The sequence below is a fragment of the Misgurnus anguillicaudatus genome, chromosome 12 (genome assembly GCF_027580225.2).
Source record: "Misgurnus anguillicaudatus chromosome 12, ASM2758022v2, whole genome shotgun sequence".
NCBI lineage: Eukaryota > Metazoa > Chordata > Actinopteri > Cypriniformes > Cobitidae > Misgurnus > Misgurnus anguillicaudatus.
The window spans coordinates 30,761,494-30,782,310 of record NC_073348.2 but is presented as its reverse complement, the minus strand read 5'-3'; the positions used below and the strand labels follow the sequence as shown (position 1 = coordinate 30,782,310).

The 20,817-nt window shown below is 37.7% G+C and overlaps 1 protein-coding gene across 4 annotated transcripts in view; it reads left to right on the top strand.

Moving 5' to 3' along the window:
- Nucleotides 1-20,817, top strand: part of robo3 (roundabout, axon guidance receptor, homolog 3 (Drosophila)) — a 179,780-nt gene that overhangs the window by 133,813 nt on the left and 25,150 nt on the right. For all 4 annotated transcript variants that reach the window (XM_055208237.2, XM_055208240.2, XM_055208239.2 and 1 more), the window contains 5 exons: nucleotides 6,132-6,289; nucleotides 7,755-7,875; nucleotides 7,965-8,103; nucleotides 8,359-8,486; nucleotides 19,785-19,909. In XM_055208237.2, coding sequence (XP_055064212.2) covers nucleotides 6,132-6,289; nucleotides 7,755-7,875; nucleotides 7,965-8,103; nucleotides 8,359-8,486; nucleotides 19,785-19,909 — 671 coding nt within the window. The remainder of the gene's footprint in view (nucleotides 1-6,131; nucleotides 6,290-7,754; nucleotides 7,876-7,964; nucleotides 8,104-8,358; nucleotides 8,487-19,784; nucleotides 19,910-20,817) is intronic.

Here is a 20,817-nt window from a genome sequence, read left to right as displayed (position 1 = left end):
CAGAGGGAGATAGAAAGATGGGAAGGATGAGAGCATGAGGGGGTTTCCCCCAGGCCGACGCTAGGGGGTCGAAGGTCATAGTCTTAATCCCTCATCCCCAGGGTTTACGGGTAATTGGCAGAGTCTAATCAGACTCTTGGACAGAGCTGGAGGAAAATAAACTGGATGAGAACTAGCTTGAAATTATACCCTTTCACACCTGTTTGAGTCATTTGTACCTTGTCTGCAAGTTAATGATGTGGAAGAAAGCAGATTAGAATGAGATTTTCGGAAGAATTGATGCTTGTCTGGTTGCCATGGCGTTTCTGTGCATTTGCCAAGGAGTGCTTTTTTCATGTTGCTGTGTCGTTGCTAGGTTGTTGCCAGGGTTGGTTACCTCATGTATGGGTCATCCTTTTTTTTTTTTGGAGTAAACTAATTGTTGAATACCATTTCCGCGTCCAAGCATCCTTCATATGAAACTTCAATCTCAATGGCCGTTTACGAGTGCTATTAATTCATATTACACATTTAACTCATTCTACGCCAGCCTTTTTTTTTAAGTTGCCCACTAGCATTTTTTGTGATTTTCACAAAGTTTTACAAAATGCCTTCAAGGAAAATTTTCTTCTATAAATATATAAACATAAAAAAAATATAAAATGTAAGAACAGACCCTCTGCCTTCAAACAGACAAACAAAATGGGGAAAAAAAACTTTTAAACTTTTTAGCAAAAAGGCTAAAATAATTGTATTTTTGTAAAGGAATTTTGTTAGAGATCAGATTAAGAATGATTATCAAAACATACATGGAGTTTAAAATTAATTAAATGTGTTTTTACTTCAATTTTTTAATAAATTGGGTAAGAACGCCATATAGTGGATAATTGCGGCATTACAGATTACCATAAAAACTCATTAGCAAAGCGTCATTGGCAGGGAAATGTTTTCACTTAATTGACGAGATAACTCGTCAATGGCAGGGAAAGAGTTAAGCTATATTTTTATAAACTTGCGGTGTACAGTATATTCTCCAAGCTCACAACGTCCAAGACAACAGTACTTCAACAATTCGTAAAAGATAAATTACTTTCTGGCCATGTGGAGTTTTAGTATGGAGATAAAGGTTAGGATTGCGATTTTTCTATTTACATTGCACTGTGAGTGTATATTAGTATAGTTTGATTTTTGCTTAGGGCATCTGATGGAGCATTTTGACCCAGAAGTTGTAGCGTGTGATGTCAGACTTAACAAGCAGATGACGATTACTATGGAAAAAAAGTATAAAATCGTTATAAAAATAAAATCATTTTAAATTAAAGAGAACAGTGATGGCTACATTGCAAATATAACAATAACAAAATAGAAGAACAATATTGTTTGTCTCACTTTTATTTATTTTTGCTTATGAACAGCAAAACGTTAAACTGCAGCTAACAAATGGAGCTTAGCGTAAACTAGGGTTGCACGATGTGAGGAAAAGTTGCGATGTGTGGTGACATTGTTTAATGTTGCGATGACAATGTGAGTTGCGATAAATATTTGACATTTTTTCATGTTTTAGGGGCCATACACATGTCGTGCCTAAAAACGCGTGGAAAACGCTAGACACGTAGGTTATTGTCACATGACCTGCACGCTGCGCTTGTGTCATTCTGAAAAGTTAAAATGTTTTTGAAAAGCCTGGAAAAACGAGCGTGTCGCATGACTCGCATCGCATGCGAGTCGCGACCGCGGCGCTTCCAGAGCGCACATACTGCGCGCCTACATTTGAAATAATGAACTTGAACGCGCAATAGACGCAATATGTGAATCACCGCTTCCACAGTACTGTACATGTTTTTGCAGCGTCATCTCTCCTAAATCCAAAATAATTCCATGATATAGCTGAAGTGCTGTTCCTTTTCACCACAAGGTCTTCGTCTGACAACACATTTTCCTCACTGTTCTCTCCTTCCTCCGCCATTGTTTTTGCTAACAGGCACAGCATTGCAACTGACACCTCACAAATCAATCTGAGCGTACTGTAGCTGACTTAGGGGTTCACCTGATTGGCTTAATAGCATGAACGCGCAAACCATGTCTTCAGGACTAAACGTGATAGGTCAAACGTTTATTACATGCGCTTACCGTTTTCCCTTCATTCATCGCGTCAAATCTGTCTGTTGCGATGTGCTCATCCCATGAGTTCATATCGCGATGACGATGAAAATTCGATGTATCGTTCAGCCCTAGCGTAAACGTAATGTTAACGTTTGATAGTGTGGACGCTAATATACTTAACGTTATCGATATGTTTATTCTTAATCATCCATAGTGTGAAGTCTATGGTATTTCTAACAAGCAGGATTAGAAGTATCATTATTTGTTTCACAAACATTGTAAAAGTTATGTACAGGAATTTAAACCTACTGTAATAATAAAAAAATGTAATTATGTAATTTTTAGATTGGAGGAGAACCGCTGACCCAGTCTTAGGGGAACTGTATAAAGTTTATTTTCTTGACAGTGCAACATTACATTTCTGCAAGCCAACAGCACTCTCGCAGTCCTCTTTATTTCAATTTGTAAGCGAGTATGTGTGAAAATGAATTAGTTAAATGCTCTTATAAAGAGTGTTTTAGTAGTGGTTCACCGGGTTAATTAAAGCTGCAGGTAGGGTCAGAGTTTCAAGCTGGCCCTAATAGATTCTACTGACGCCAAGAGCCCTGCTGACTAAAACCTTGTCAAGCTGCTTATAAGACTTGTTTTGAAAGTGTTGTTGTTGTTATGCCATTTATTAAAGCCATATGCCACAAGGGCCTGTTCTTTAAAGTGGTTTAACCAAAGGCTAGGGCTTGCAATTTAATAAAACAGGGTTAAGTGTTTATAACATTCGGAATAAACAATTTTTCTTACAAATATTATGATTGAATGCACTTACAGCGTTCCTCGCATACATAAGCGCAAACATATCATAGTGATTTTAAATCGGTTGACATCGCAATTATAGGCATGTTTGTCAAGCCTGGATAGAGCCATCATTCACCACGACATCCCAGTGAAGTGTAATGTATATTCAAGCCGACGCCACAACATCGCAAACATTTGAAGAGACGGAAATGAAAACAGCAGCAGCTGACAGACATCCATTAGAGGCGAATAAAGGGGCGGCCCAATAGCTAACACTAATATCGGCCCGTTCCCTTGTCCTGCTTGGGATTCATCAACAACACATATATTCACTCACTCGCACACTCAGAGAGCTTCATCCATCAAAGTGAAGTCTCCCGCCCCTAGCGTGATCACATCGCGGCTACATTAACGCAGTAATTTAGACGTAATGGCTTACATTATCATGCTAAAGTGAACTTGATTAACATACACCCACGTAAACAATCTACTCGCCGATTAATTCGCATCAATAATTAGTTTTCGAACTAATTTTATTCCATCTGGTGTCCGGCGGCTTTCGGTCTGTTTTGGCTATTATAATAAATCTCCCATTATATTGACCCATAGCACCTCTAAAGATTTGTGACTCTGATCTTGAGGCCACAAAAACACTCCCTCTGCTCGCTGGCTTTTCGTCGGGAGGTACTAGGGACCTTGAGATACCATCAAACTCTTATTGAGGTGCACGCTAGCACACTGAAGGACATGCTGTGTTTGCGAGCCACAAACCTTGACTCCACCGCCATCGCTCCGTTATCTGCGTGACAATGACGGATTTTTGCAGATGTGACTGATGTCTTTGTGTTCAGGGTAGTATTTATAAAACTCATGCATCTTTTATTGGGAATGCTAATGTGTGCAGGTGATCGTCTGAAGGACGTGGGACTATTGAAGTGTTCTTTTAATTTGTTGTTGTAAGCATTTTTACTACAATAAAAGAACAGCGTGATGGTAAATGACACTTTAGTAATGAAACACATTTTTAATCATTTGTGTTATATTGACATAATTTGATTGCAAAGTGATTATTTTTGTATATACAAATGGATTGTGAATAAGTAGGTGCTTATTCTCAATTTGATTAGGTTTCAAGGGTCTAAATGTACCAGTGCTGTCCAAATTGCAGAAACCAGTCAAGTTTGGAGATATTATCAAACTGATTCCAGGGTTCCCACAGGTCCTTGAAATCCTTGAAGGTTTGTGAATCTGGGGAGAATTCAAGGCCCTGGGAAGTTTTTGAAAATATACATACATAGATACAGGTCATTGAAAGTGCTTGAATCTATTTTATGCAAGAAGTTTTCTGGAAAAAATCCATATTATTCCCTTTGTAGTGTAGGATAACCAAAAATCTAGACTTTTTAACCACACATGCTAAACTGTTAGTTTTAAATGCTTATATCTTCTGTATGCGAGTGTTGATTAATACCAAAATGCTTTTTTGCATAGTTGTGTTTGACACATGAAAACGTCTCGGGTTATGTATGTAACTGTTGTTCCCTGAGAAGGGAACGAGACGCTGCGTCTCCCTTGCCATACTTTCTTCGTCCCTGTAACGCCATCTTTGGCAATATTTCAGATAGGGATATACTTCCTGGCTCCCCATCATCCTGTCTTTGTCGTTAAGCCTTACCATTGGTTGAATTTGATATAGACATTCAGACGCATTTGGAGGCATCCCCAAATATTCACTGCAGTGACACAGCGCGAGTTCCCTTGAAAGGGAACTGTAACAATATATCTTAAAAGGTAACACAATGTAACCTTGCTCTCACTTGAAATGTGTCCCCATCCTTGAATTTGAGGATATTGGACATGAAAAGTCCTTGAAAGGTCCTTGAATTTAAAGTTAACTAAGGTGTGGGAACCCTGTGATTCATTATTTAGCATTTTACTCCATCATTTCAGTCTAATTAATAAATCATTGATATGCAAATTATAGCTCAACTTCTGGTCTGATTTCCATTCCTGTTAAAGTTTAAACAAAAGTTCACTAAACTCTCAAAGTTTGTGAGTTTGATAAGGTGGGCAAAGTGAGAGAGAGAGAAAGGCAGAGAGATAAAGAGAAAAAAATTATTGCCTGCAGACTGTTATCACGTCGCTGTCACTTCTGTTGGCTCAGAATTTAAAGGTTTGGGTGAAAAGAACGATAAGAGATTGGAAATAAAGAGCAAATGACAAAGAAACATTGTCAAGGCGATTCAGATGAGGGAACTACATTTACATTTGGCATATTTACATTTATAAAAAATAAGACCTACTGACCCGGACCCTGAATGCCCTGCTGCACTCCAGATATTGCTGATGGAAATGAATAAAGATCCCAGCACAGTTTGCTATGTCGAATCTGCACAATTACTGATTTATCAAGGTAACAAAAAGCCAAGCGGGCTTTCTTCAGGCAATATTTAATGTCTGGTGCCTTCTTCAGTGTTTACCTTCAGTCTGTTACCTCTGGCTATGAGGAGAATTGGCTCTCCAAAACAGGGCTCCCATTTCAGTGGATTAAATTGGCGTCTGAGCTCTGGGTATGGTATTGCGATTTTGAAATCGGTTGGGTTCACGTTTGGCATAGATCCAGTGCAATATCGAAGCCGTCCCCTTCATACATCCCATCTAAACGCAACCCTTTTGCTCTGGGGCGCAAACACCAATTGCTGCAGAACGATTTAGTGGAGAACTGTGGGGTTGATAGAGGCGCTGGTCGGATTAAAGTATTCGCGGCACTAAGGAATCTGATAAGGGGCAATAAAATGGAAATCCAGATTGAGAGGTCAGCTGATTTCATCAGCCCCAGTGGAGCAGGAAGGTCAATTGAAGGATATTTGCACAGGTGGTTATTGCTTGCGTTGCTGTGTGTGTATTTGTGTGCTCTCGTGTCTATCACGTGATTTGTCTTGGGTTATCCTTCTGTGTTTAGGCAGTTTGTGTATGTATGAATAACAGTAGGCTGTTTAAGAAATTGTGGGATTTTTGTCAGCGTCTGACTGGTTTAATTATTCATTGTCGTGCATTAGAAGAAACGTTGCATTATTTATAAAGCCGACATGGACGGTGAGCAAATTAGGACCAGGGGAGAGGTTGGAGAACAATGCAAACAAATTAAACCAGAAAAATCTTAACAAAAGGCAATAAATAATATTCTAAAATGCATTTTCACTGGTTAATATACACCAGATTATCTTATTATTTGCTCTTCTGCACTCTTATTTCCTCAGTTCTCCGGGATGATTTCCGTCAGACCCCCAGTGATGTGGTGGTTGCGGCAGGAGAACCGGCAGTGATGGAGTGCATCCCTCCACGAGGCCACCCAGAACCAACCATCTCCTGGAAGAGGAACAACGTGAAAGTGAATGATAAGGATGAGAGGATAACAGTGAGTTTTTTTTCCCCACCTGCACTATATTGACCCACAACATTTCTCGTTCCTGTTCTTTGTGTTTTTTTTCTTATTTCAGAATCAATCCAGATTCAATTCAAATCATCTCTTTCCCAATGTGTAATGCTTTATTTACCTCTGTGTGTAAGTGCTCTTAATAAAATACTGGAAAATCACCATCCTAGTATCTCCCTACTGAAAATCTTTTAAAAATCATTAAAATATTGGTGTCCGGGATGCTGTGTGCCTTGGGAATGAAGTGTACCATATGAGTTTATAAAAGCTTAGCTTAAATGCATGATATGAATAAACAGTGCTCATAAATGGCTGTAGAAATTTGAAATGCTCGAAAGATTGGACCAGATATTCCAATAGATATGATCAAGCGGATTGGCGTACATTGTTTTTATATACAGGGTTCCCACGGGTCCTAGAAATCCTTGAAAGTTTGTGAATCTGGGAAAAATTATATGCCCTGGGAAGTTTTTGAAAATATACATGCATAGATACAGGTTATTGAACTTGCTTGAATCTATTTTATGTAAGAAGGTTTCTGGAAAAAAAATCCACATTATTTCCTGTGTAGTGTAGGATAATATAATAAAAATTCACGTCTTTTTAACCACACATGCTAAACTGTTCATTTTAAATGCTTGTATCTTCTGTATGCAAATGTTGATTCATACCAAAATGCTTTTTTGGATAGTTGACTGTTTGGATAGTTTTTTGGATTTGATAGACGCTGCGTCTCCCTTGCCATACTTCCTGCGTCCCTGTAATGCCGTCTTTGACAATATTTCATATAGCGATATACTTCCTGGCTCCCGCATCACCCTGTCTTTGTCGTTAAGCCTCACCATTGGTTGAATTTGACACATTCAGACACACTTACCCCTGGAGGCATCCCCAAAGTTTCACCGCCGTGTCGCAGCGCGAGTTCCCTTGATAGAGAATGGTAACAATGTATCTTAAAAGGTAACACAATGTAACCTTGCTCTCACTTGAAATGTGTCCCCAAATTTAGTCAAACTTGAATTTGAAGGTATTGGACCTGGAAAGAAGTTAACTAAGGTGTGGAAACCCTGTATATAAAATTGCAAAATAAAACAGGTCCTCCATGAACTCGCATAAATATGGACACTTCAAACACTTTTAAAAACAACGTCTCTTTGTTTTATGCATTACCCTCCTACCTGTATGACTCTCTTATCAGCCACTCGACTGAATTGGCTATAACAGCACATTGTAAATATATCAGAATGGCCGTCATCTCTGTGTCAAGTGCTTCATAAACAGCCAGGCTTGTATTTGTTGTTATTTGTTGAACTGTTTGTCTTCGAAAGCCCAGGAACCATGTTCATAAAACATCAGAGGATATTTGGCTTCCTATGGGGATGAATTTCTTTTTTAGTGTCTGTTGTGTTATAAATGCATACCACTGAGACATACATGTGCTTCACAGATACGAGGCGGGAAGCTGATGATCTCCAACACACGGAAGAGCGACGCGGGAATGTATGTTTGTGTCGGCACTAATATGGTCGGAGAGAAAGACAGCGACCCTGCTGAGCTAGTAGTGTTTGGTGGGTTTTCTTTTGATGTTCCTCTCTCTCGCTCCCTCTTCTTCATACTCTCTCTCACTCATGTGTCTCTGATGCTCTCTCTCCCGCAGAGCGGCCCATGTTTGTACGCAGGCCTGTAAATCAAGTGGTCCTTGCTGATGACACGGTGGATTTCCAGTGCGAGGTTCAGGGAGACCCGACTCCAACCATACGCTGGAGGAAAGAAGAAGGAGAACTGCCTCGGGGAAGGTCGGACACAAATTTGCTCACTTTGGGATGGCTGACATTGACTATCAATAGCATTTAGTTGATGCTAGCAAAATCATATATAGCACCTTTAATGTAATGCAATGTCTTCAACTCTTTTCAAATGTGTTGCTCACACTGAAGCACTAAAAATATGATGAATCCACACAAAAAACTATAGCTGAACTTTGTTAAAGCAGCTGGCTTAGAACAATAGGCTCCAACTTACAAACACAAAAACTTTGCGTTTCATCTCAGGTTTGAGATACGTACCGAAAACAGTCTGCGTCTGACTCAGGTGAAGGCTGAAGATGAAGGCACGTACACCTGTTTATCAGAAAACAGCGTCGGGAAAGCGGAAGCATCCGGAACGCTTCAAGTCCACGGTGAGTTACGGACACGCAGATGCTGCATAGCTCAGTACTTCTTTTTAAAACGTGCACACACACACTAAACATCTGACAGCTTTGATAATAATTCTATTATACAGTATTTACTCGACTTTAGCATCTTTTTTACACACTTAACCAAGTCTATTAGTTTGAGTTTTTGTGTGCTGTCATGCTGGCCTTGCATTTCCCTGATTATAGGAGCCAAGTGCTATGGCAACAGCCATTTATTTAAAGCTGCCAGATACAATTAACATAATTCCATCTGGTTGAAGGCACATCTTGCTCTATAAAACATGACTGTGGGCTCAGGAACACGCGCACATTAAGAATATTCTACACATTTAATAGATGTTTATATAGCAGAGCGCTTGCTGTGAACGATTTCACCTGACAGCTTATGGAAAATGTTTTATCGTGTGAGTGAAGCTGAAATATTATTAGCACAGCGATGTAAAAACACTTTAGTCCCGCATACTTCAGACTAGAGTAATATATTATATTATGTTATGCTATACTATACTATAATATACTATATTTAGAGATGCACCAATATTAAAAAATTTTCACCAATACCGATACGCGATTATTTAGTCTGATATCTGCCGAAATTCTGAAAATCAAATTTTCATCGATTTCGATTTACAAGCTATCAAATTGATTCGATTCTCGATCCGATTTTCGATTCCAATTCTTGACTCTGTTTTTATACTCGATTCTTGATTCAGCTCAATGAATATAGATTATGTAGAATATCATATTATAATATATTAGAACATAGACCGAATGAATGAATGACAGGCTCGCCTCTCGCTCCTTGGTAACATCGCGCATGGCAAAAAAGGGTGACATCTAGTGGAGAAGACTAGTAATTAGATTAACGTTAATCTTACGTTCAATGTTTGCGGAAATAAAATTGGACAAAAATTGATTTGTGGCATGTGAGAATCGATTTTGAATCAACCACGGGGAAAAAACACGATTAATCGAAAAATTATTATTTTTTGCCCAGCCCTATTGACTGATACTGATTATTGGCTAAAATATTTGTGCATAAATTTATAAAAATAATTTAATTTAATTTAATTTGCTGTACTATACTGTACTGTACTGTACTATACTATACTATACTATACCATATTTTGGCATGCAACGATATAAAATATCTGTGCCGATACCGATATTCTAACTTATTTAGACTTACTTAGAATGAGCAGTGCGATAGATATGAATAGTTGTGCTTTTTACTTATTGTTTAAATTGTTATGTAAGGAATAATTGACAACGGGCCATTTTTTATTTAAAAATAATGCACAACCAAGGTGGTAAAGCGGCTCGACACAAAGCGTCAGAAAAAATAATAAAGCATTTGACAGAATAAAGCATTCAACAGCCCTGTGGTAAAATTAAATTAAATTAAATTAAATTAAATTAAATTAAATTAAATTAAATTAAATTAAATTAAATTAAATTAAATTAAATTAAATTAAATTAAATTTAATTTAATTTAATTTAATTAAATTACATTACATTACATTACATTACATTACATTACATTACATTACATTACATTACATTACATTGCTATACTGAACTTTACAGTACAGTACTATACTATACTATATTTTTGCATGCAGCGATATAAAATATCTGTGCCGATACCGATATTCAAACTTATTAAGGCTTACGTAGAATGACATCTACCAATGTCGATAGATATGAATAGTTGTGCTTTTTTATTGACAACGGGCCATTAAATTATTTGAAAATAATGCACAACCAAGGTGGTTAAGCGGCTCGACACGAAGTGTCAGAATAAAGAATAATGCATTCAACAGAACAAAGCATTGTGGTATAAATTGCAGTAGTGCAGAGCGTAGATGTAAATGCATAAATGTTAATGTAATGTAAATATAATAAAGTAGTGATGTTTGTCATTAACAACTTTTGCTACTTGAGCATTTGAAGACACATGCTGCAATAATATGTCTAATATGTCTTGGGACATAAACCGCTCAAAGTAGTCATCCTTCCATTGTTGTAATTCCAACATGTCAAAGCAGCATGAACTAACTCACACTTACTAACTTTACTAACACCAACTAAAGCATACTCTGATATCTTCCTTCTCATGTCCTCTACCTCATGTCACTGCCGTTCATTGTCGCTCCATCCCACACCGAAATTTCTTTAATCACTCTTTTTCTATCATCTTCAATGTTTTAAATGCAAAACAATATCCACTCATCTCATTTTTTTTTAATTTTTTTTCTCTCTTTCTCAATCATCACCTCCATTATAGCGGGTCCATCTTGTAAGTACCATTCCATTTCATTTTCTATGCATGCATGTTGCTGTGAAGTTTTCAGATGTTTCCGGGATTGCTACTGGTTTGTGACGGGGTTAAAAAAATTTAGGGGGATGACAGTCAAGTGAATACAAGGAAGAAAATTCTCAATACCAAAAGTTACTATGCAGCGTTTGGTTTAGTTGCACTTATTGATTTATATGTCCAGAAAGGTAACTCATGCTTTCACTTTTTAGATTGAAGTATCAAATACCTGCATTTTCAGTGTCAGAGTCTTATTGCACTGGATACGCTAGTGGATTTCCTTTATTGATTAAAATTACCAAAGGTTATTTTCTACAGCAGAACAAGAATGACCTTTCTTTATTCAGTTCACAATGAGGAAAGCTTAATCGAATTACAAAGAAGCTGAAGAGGAAAGAATTGGTGAGATTGCTCCAAAACCAGACTACTATCAGTGTAAACCTGACTGGAAATCTTATTGTATTCCCACAATGCATCATTGGATGTGAATATCTAAGACCAAAGAGCTGATTTTTTGTCATATTGAATCAATGGATGTAATACCAGATTTTGGGAACTGATGTTTTTCATAATGGAAGAAAGCTACATTATAGATTTTGTATTAATTTTGTGCATTATGGACCTACATGTTTATATTAGATAGCATACACACTTATTTTTTGTTTATTTTTTAGCTTTTGTCGATATTATTTTGCATTTGAATGCAGGCCTTACAAGCTTAGAAAGTCTCAGCGCAGCTTAAGAGATTGTTGAGATTTAAGTTTTTCCCCAGGAAAATTGTCTGAGAAGCAAGACACTTTTAATCTCATCTAATCTCATTGCAGTCTAGGAAAACAGCCGATATACCCATCTCATTTTTTCATTTATAGGGGGCTACTCAGTCAACTAGAACTACTTCGTATTGTACGGCATCAGTAGAAACCACTTGGGTTTGGCTTTGAAGCTCAGCAGAGTCACCAAGCCTACAATCGATTTTCCCTTAAAAGTCTTCACAAATAGCATAAAACAAACACGCACAGGCTTTGCCTTTTTTAAGACCTTGAACTTTATACCACTTGCTTTGTTTTTCTTTAAAGAACCGAATTTAACTGGAGGCACAATAATGAAGTGCGTATGTGTGGAGTTCTGACCGAGAAGTAATTTCCAGTTGCGTTATTTCTGTCAAGGAAAAACACAGAGATGGAAATGACTGTATCTGATGCTGACTGAGCACATCAGTCATAACCAGACAGACACTGCAAAAAGTAAGAACGTGTTTTCAGAGGGAAACAAGGACGTTCTGCTTCTTTTAAAGAGATAAAAATGCTCTTATTTTCTCTTTTGTTACTTGTGACTTGAATAACTAACATTTAATTGAAAGTTTGAGAAAACTACCCAGACTTTCTTGGGCTGAAAATTCAGAACTTTAAGTTTTGTTCCAAGGTAAATTCTAGGCACCATCAGATATCATTTACATATGCACACCAACACTTTTCATGCAATTTTGTGGTGGGTGTAAAAGCCCAAGATTTCAGCACATGTAAGCATTTTTAAAGCAGTTAATTATAAGGTTTCATATTAGTTACAGTGGTTACTGCCTAAGACGTCAGTATGTTAGTAAATTAGCTTACTGCGTTTTCAAACAGAGCTCTTTTATTGTAAGTAGTTGAAAAGTTGGAAATTTAGCATCTTGAAAAATATACTTTTAATAATGTTATTTCATGACTTTCCTAATCTTATTGAGAAGTACAAGAGTTTGGTTCCAAAACGCGATAAACGCCTTTTTTTATTAGTTACCACCAAAATCATTGTATTAGGTCAGTATTAAAAAGTAGATTCTTCATTTTACGGAAAATCTGATATCTGCCGTGTTATTCTGTCATCTTTTCTCCCTTTTTTCCAAAACGTGATAAACATCAGTCCTCCTTCTCTGTAGAATGCAATTAATCCGCTCAACAAATCATTCCACGCATTGTAAATAATAATGTCGGCACTTTGAATACACACAAAATCCTAGTTTTTCTTATCTACTTTGTACTTCGTGGTCAATAAACAAACAAAAACTAAATAGTAATTTTGATGGCATTGATAAACTTAGGGTGGTTTTCTGTCGCGAGGAAAAACGTGAGATCTCATAATCGAAAAATTTATCCGAGAGGCCCCCGGGAGAAGGAAAAATGCCGGCAGTGCTAACACACTGACCCCAGGGGATCTTATGAAAAAATTTACATTATTTTACTCGAAGTCAACGAAAATCGAGCAGGACCAAAACATTTTACAGCTGATCATTGTCAAAAAAGTTCAGCGACGACGTCCCAAGGATGACAGCAGCAATGACAGTGTTCTTAATATGACAAAGTAAGTGTTTTGATGAATGACAATAATATTTATTTTTTTAATTATTGTAAATCACTATTCAACTAAATGAATATAACATGGCAAAGATGAATGCACATTTATATATTGATGCAATAGATCTATAGCATTTTTAAAAAACCGTATTTATTGCATTTTGCGGGAAAATAATTTGTTTTTATAATAAATCTTTGAAAATCTAATTATGGATTTGAATTTTTAATGTTATTATAACCTAAAGATGCTATGTGAAAGTTTGTAACAGAAAATAGTGGTTTTTATCTTGTCACTTTTTTGGTGTAGAAAACACATTTTTACCGAAATTATTCAAAATGGATTTATTTCGTTTTGGAACCAAACTCTTCATATATAAGCAAAATAGCAACTTGACAGCACACTTTAACTCAGTGAAAAGTATTATTTATATATTTTTTATATTTAGTGTCGGATGTAAACCATGAATAAATGCAACACATTATAACATCCTATAATTCCCTAACTGGCGTACATAATGTAGTGATACATTCTGTTCGGTTTGTATATTTATATGTTTGTATATTTCTTATTTATTTCTCACTTCTGTTATTATATTTTCCAACAAATATGTTTTGCTGGGATCAAATTACAGCATTACTGGAATATTTTACATTTCTAAAAAAATGCATAATTTGTCCCAAAATAGTTAACGTTTCAATAATATCTGCTTATTGAACTTGTTAAAATAAACTGAAGGGAAAATACAGTGTTAAATATCTGAGACAAAATTCAAACAATATTGTCTATAAACCTGAAGGATTAATAAGTAAAGCTAAAGTTAGCCAGACTTCATAAAGACTGATGTAGGAAAAGAAAACCTCTTCTTTCCGCTAAAGATGACGGATTTGTTTCATCATTCTCAGTGTCGTGACATAATCCACAGCGTGTGCTTCCTCAGCTGTCCTCTTTGTTACCACGTCTAAGAGCCGAGACAATGCGGATGATTTAAGCCCATGTAGCAGCGATTCACACCAGATTAATCCTGCCTTACTAGGACGCCTGCCTAACCACGCTCATTATAAGCTGTCCAAAAAAGAGACAGGGAGAAAATTGGGTCCCATTCCAAAAACTGACATGACTGATCTTAGCCCATGCATATTATTCTGTATCCTCAAGGGAGGAGTGTTTTAAACAGCACAGACTCCCATGGAAACATCATTTGTGCAGATTACCGGCCTGTTTTGCAATAAATATGTTTTATGAATTTGCCATATATTGTTGGACGGAAAATACTGCTCAGTCAGGCATTGTAAACATATGCCCTGCATCGGTGTAGATAACCCGTAATGCTTTAAAGCGAATAATCGGTTACACTCTACAGACTGTATTAATTGCATGTAGGGGGTTTTAATTGCGACGCTGAGCACTGAAGTGTGACTGTGCACCCTTGCTGTCTACATCAACGTTTGACGTGACAACCGCTTGTCATTTCAGTCTCCAGGGGTCTTTGTCATTTCTGTCTGAGTTTTTTTTATTAGATATTGTATAAATGTGAGTTTGCATTTGAGTTTGCGCATACGTGTTTGCAAACCACTTATTTTCCCTAAGGAAGTGTGAAGGTGTGCCACGTTGGGGGGCAAACAAAGTTCTGTGAATTATTGCTAACGTTAGCACATTTGTTAGCGTATTCATGCGGGTGACATTTTTGACCTGACACTAACCAGGCAGCCATCCTGGCACCTTCACGGTTCTGTCTACTGCTATTCCATCAAACACACCATCTGTGGTTTAACAGAGAGAAGATGTCCAGAAAAGACATATAGAGATCGCAACAGATGGTGTTCTATCTATAACTCGGAGTAGTTTATGAATCTTTATTTAACGGCTGAACAGTTATGTTTCATATTTAGACATTCAACTGTGTATGTGTAACATGAATTTTAGTTTAGTTTACTTGGCCTTATTCCAAAGATCTGGCAACATCCTTTGAAATGTTGTGTAATTTAAATCCTTCGCTCCTTGTCATATGGTGTTAGCATGTAAACGATGCCTTTATTTCTCTCCTTTTTTTAAAGCCCATGCCGTTTCTTTTGTTGTTTTAACTGGTAATTATTTAGTACAGCCCAGGGCACTTTCTCTTGGTGGCTCTCAGTTTTCGCTGCTACATTGTTAAGTTATATTTTTAGAGTGAAATCCTTTGAGACGACATGTGCGGCTTTCAGTGGCAATGCATCTCATTTTCTGAAGTTAATGTGTGACAGAGATTTCTCACCACACATTGATAGTTCATATGAAGATGAAGAATCACAGTTGACATTTTTATACTTAATTGTTCCAATTAGGAAACTTGTGACTGATATATCTCAGGCTTTTTTATTTAAATACATATAATGAACACTAGCCACTATTTAGCCGAAAAAGGCAAATAAATAAATAAATGGCAGAAAAGAATGAAGCAATGAAGCTCATCTCAAGAACCCTTTATTGGCAATAATGGTGGTCAAATAAGAAAGATGTTCCTTTCTTAAAGGGATATTTCACCGAAAGATTTACTTCTGTCATCATTTACTCACCCATAAAGGGACACTCCACTTTTTTTTAAAAATAGGCTCATTTTGAACATTTGATTTTTTTACCGTTTTGGAATCCATTCAGCTGATCTCCGGGTCTGGCGGTATCACTTTTAGCATAGCTTAGCATAATCCATTGAATCTGATTAGACCATTACCATCGCGCTCAAAAATTACCAAATAGTTTAAATATTTTTTCTATTTAAAACTTGACTCTTCTGTAGTTACATCGTGTACTAAGACGGACGGAAAATTAAAAGTTGTGATTTTCTTGGCCGATATGGCTAGGAACTATACTCTCATTCCGGCGTAATAATCAAGGACTTTGCTACCTTACTGTACTATGGCTGCAGCAGGCGCAATGATATTATGCACCGCCGAAAATAGTCCCCTTGGTTACTTTCAATAGCAGGGGACTATTTTCTAGGGGGAAAATCTAGGGGCAAGTTACTTAAGTATAAATTTCTTTGTTCTGCCGAACACAAATGAAGATATTTTGAAAAATAAACCAAACAGATCTGGGGCACCATTCACTTCCATGCAGTGGCGGCTCGTGACTGCTCATCCGAGGAGGCGCAAATTCAAAATAAGTGTTCGGAGTGTCATATGTGTTGCTTGCGTTTTCGAAATATTTGTTTGTTGTGTCATGTAAACCATGTGCATCACGTGTTTTGTCAAAATAAGTGCCTGCTGCACACGTGTCAAAACCGTTTCTAATAGAAGAGATGCTGACGTTCACAAAATACATGCAAGACACTCCCTTAACACTAAACTTTGATTACGCATGAAATTATGCGAGTATCTGGCAAACGTGAGCATCTTTTTTACCATTAACCCTTTAGACTGGTCTGCAGCAGGCACTTATATTGACAAGACACGTGATGCACACAGGATCTCCCAAAGCGCAGAACACATATTTTGAAAAAAGGAACCACACACATGACGGGCTACATACATGTTGTGACGAACTTTGCGTCAAGCGCCCTCGAAAAAAAGAAGTCACCGGCCGCCACTGCTTCCATGGTATTATTTTTCCTAATATAGAAGTCAATGGTGCCCCAAATTTGCTTGGTTACAAACATTCATCAAAATATCTTCATTTGTATTCAGCAAAACAAAAAATAACACAGGTTTGCTTGGTACAACTTAAGGTTGTGAGTAAATGATGACATAAGTTAAATTTTTCGGTAAACTATCCCTTTAACCCAGGAACCTGCAGTCCGAGAACAGTCCAATGACATTTATGGATATAAACTGTTATGCGATGTAGAGTATTTCAGTCCTTATATTAGCCCAACTAAAAGTGATATGGTCAATACAGGCTTATTGGCAGAGATGGTCAGAGGAATGGAGAATAGTTTTCCAGATTATATAGACAAGGGATGTGTTTCAGATTTGACCTCTAGGGTCAGGGTAGGGCTTCTGCTTAACCTCCGGACAGCAACCTTGTGACCCCAGCGGCCAGACACCCTATCGGGCCTTGTTCTGTTTCAGCATGCCGTCGCCTCCAAGCTGTGATGCATCCCACACTACGACTAAATCTCCAAAAAAAGCCAGCAGGCAGGCAGGGAGCCGATCGGTAAATTGATCAGGGGGAGATGCATTGATTCAAATTGTGTCTTTTGCTTGTGTCAAATGACTTTTGTAATAAAGCAGTGAACAGAGGCTAAATTGAAGGAAATACAGTGCTTTTGTTTGGTGGCCGCATTAGTAGTTACAAATGCGACCGGCCTTTCATCTTGATGAATTAGTGAAAAATTTGAGGTGAGCTAAAGGAGAAAGTGCTTCCTGACAACAAATGTGTGTGGTCAGAGCCGGCGTGTCACTCTAATCGTGTGTGAAACAAAAAGAATTGCCAGGGAGTGGGAAGGAGGATGAGAAATCAATTAGCTGGTGAAGGTTAAAGGTGACAGCATTGCACATCCAAAGGCGCCTGATAAAGGGCAATAGCACGGAAATAATCGATACCCATCAGCCCCAGCTGAGCTCAAACATCTGAAGGATCATCATCAGTTTAGTTTGTATTCCACGCTCATTGTGTGGGGGGGTGTTGGGAAATTTAGCATCATCTATCACACTGCAACTACTAATGTGGACGTTTGTCTTCGCTAAAGAGCAATTTACACAAAGAGCAACACAACAAGTGACGTGTATTAAGATGAAAATCAGCAATTAGAAGGAATAGGGTTTGTTTCCAGTATAGGATTCGGGACGTGGTTTTCAACCAATTCCAACAGGGTTTCAACACACCGGTCCAACTAAACCCAACAACCATTGGGAATTTGAGATTTTTTTTTTATATTTGTTGAGCAGTGTAAAGTAGCCCGTTGCATGATAAATGAGTAAATCATCATATACTAGTATAATTAATAGCAGGGTTCCCACAGGTCCTTGAAATCCTTGAAAGTTTGTGAGTCTGGGAAAAAAAATTCAAGGCCCTGGGAAGTTTTTGAAAATAATCATACATAGATACATGCCATTGAAAGTGCTTGAATCTATTTTGTGAAAGAAGTTTTCTGGAAAAAAATCCATATTATTCCCTGTGTAGTGTAGGATAATATCATAAAAATTCTCGACTTTTTAAGCACACGTGCTAAACTGTTCGCTTTAAATGCTTTATCTTCTGTATGCGAATGTTGATTTCATACCAAAATGCTTTTTTGCATAGTTGTGTTTGACACATGAAAACGTCTCGGGGTTACATATGTAACTGTTGTTCCCTGAGAAGGGATCGAGACGCTGCGTCTCCCTTGCCATTCTTCCTGCGTCCCTGTAATGCCGTCTCTGGCAATATTTCAGATAGCGATATACTTCCTGGCTCCTGCGTCACCCTGTCTTTGTCGTTAAGTCCCACCATTGGTTGAATTTGATAAACACATTCAGAGGCACTCACCCCTGGAGGTGTCCACAAAGTGTCACCGCAGTGATGCAGCGCGAGTTCCCTCGAAAGGGAACTGTAACAATGTATCTTAAAAGGTAACCTTGCTCTCACTTGAAATGTGTCCCCACATTGAGGGTATTGGACCTGGAAAGTCCTTGAAAGGTCTTTGAATTTGAAGTTTACTAAGGTTTGGGAACCCTGTACTTTGAAAATGTACGATTGGTGTGAATAGATCTGCAGGGAGGTGCACAGGATCGAATTGTGGTAGGTCTCATAATGGTTCTCTAGGGCAGATTAGACCAGCAGATTAGCATCCATCAGAAAAAACATTGATCTTACTCACACCAAGGGCAGGAGCCAAACGTCCGCAGCTGAAGAAAGCCTCATCAAAGAGATTTAAAGAGAGAAAGGGAGGGAGAACGGATCAAGGAAAAGATAAATGCGTCGACGGTCAAAACCATTGACCAGCCTACGATGCACTTGGGATGTTAAGAGGTTCTTCTTTAAAGCCGAACCCTCATTAGTGGACAGAAATTGTACATTAGTCCAGATGCTAATGTATAAATGTATATTTGCTCTTGATACACCCACACATGATAAGGGCTCTTCATCACCCGCATCAGACGCGCTATCGTGTTTTTAAAGTACCTCTGCGGCACCGAGGAGAAAAGACTTCCATAATAATTGAGCTTTTTATCTCTTATGTTCACTCAACCAGTGCTACTCCCCTTCAAAATGATATACGTTTGATTATACCTTGGGGTTTTGGTTGTGGACCCGTTTTGTGTCGAAACAAATTTATAACTTACAGAATGTAAATTAGTCTTAGTCATGGTTTTCGTAGGAAACCCACACTGTTTATGATTTAAGTGTCAGTGTTATGTAGTTTTGACTGTATATAGTCAGGGTTGGTATGTGAGCCGCGACTTAATTTAAACAATCTTGATAGATCACACGACAGTGTTTGCGTGGGTATGGCGCTCACACAAGACTTAACTTTACATGCAGTCGTGGTGGGCTTAAAACATGGCATTGTGTGCAATATCAACAATGACAGTTTAACTGGCGTGTTAATATGTATGCAGTCTATTTTTTTGGAGATGGCGGTTTAAGTTTAGACAAAGCTAAACTGTTTAAATTTTAAGATAAATGGCTTAAATGGAGTTAGGATACTGAGTTGCTGTTTCTCTCTTCTTTTTCAGTTCCTCCACAGATAGTGGTTCGTCCTCGGGATCAGATCTCTGCCCAGGGCCGTACTGTCACTTTTCTTTGTGGCACAAAGGGAAATCCCCCACCTGCCGTGTTCTGGCAGAAAGAAGGCAGTCAGGTAAGAGAAAACTACATTGAAACACAACACAAGGGGAGCCCTCGGAGTCCATGTCAAAACACATCAAAGTATCTGGCCAAAACTTTCATGAACTTTTCTTGAGAGTTGTTCTGTAATGCACGGCCAACTTTTGGGAAGTGAGTATGTGAGTAAAATACATTTTCTAAACTTTGAAAAGAAAATGTTTAAAATTTAATAGAAGTATAGTTTTGAAAAAAAAAATGTTTTTGTGAATCACTGTTGTTTACACTGTACCCCTAAAATGTATTCATAAATAATGCACAGTTATGTGGGATATTATTGTATTTTTTAAATATTAGTTTAACCCAAAATTTAAATGTTGTCATCATTTACTCAGCATCATGTCATTCCAAATACTGGAAGCCGACAGCATATGGAAAAGCATATGGGTTTGTAATGATATTAATGTCTTGTAAACTCTCCCTTTAAATAAGAGCAGAGTGACACTTTAAATGGATAATTTACCCAAAAATTTAAATGTTGTTATTATTTACTCACCCCTATGTTCTTTGAACCGCCAGTTTCTTTCTATGTTCTTCAGAACCCAAATGGAGATTTTTTGCAGAAGTCTTTCCTCTGATTTTGAATAATGTTTAAAGAGCAACTCCGATTCACGATTTTACATTTTCTTTCGTCTTTAAGTGTGTATTACAAACCCTAAGGTAAACAATGAAGCGAGTTATCGTTTCCAACATAAATTTATTTTCTTGGACTACAAAAAATGAACGGATTGTAGGCAACAGTTTACTTCCTGGGCCTGTTGACGTGGACAAGCCCAACATTATCATAATTCCTACCGCTTCTGACTCAAGCCTGTAAGTTAACTCCTTGTTAGCATTGCATTGTGACCAAATCTTTCAAACATGGTAAGGAGCGTCACATTTTTG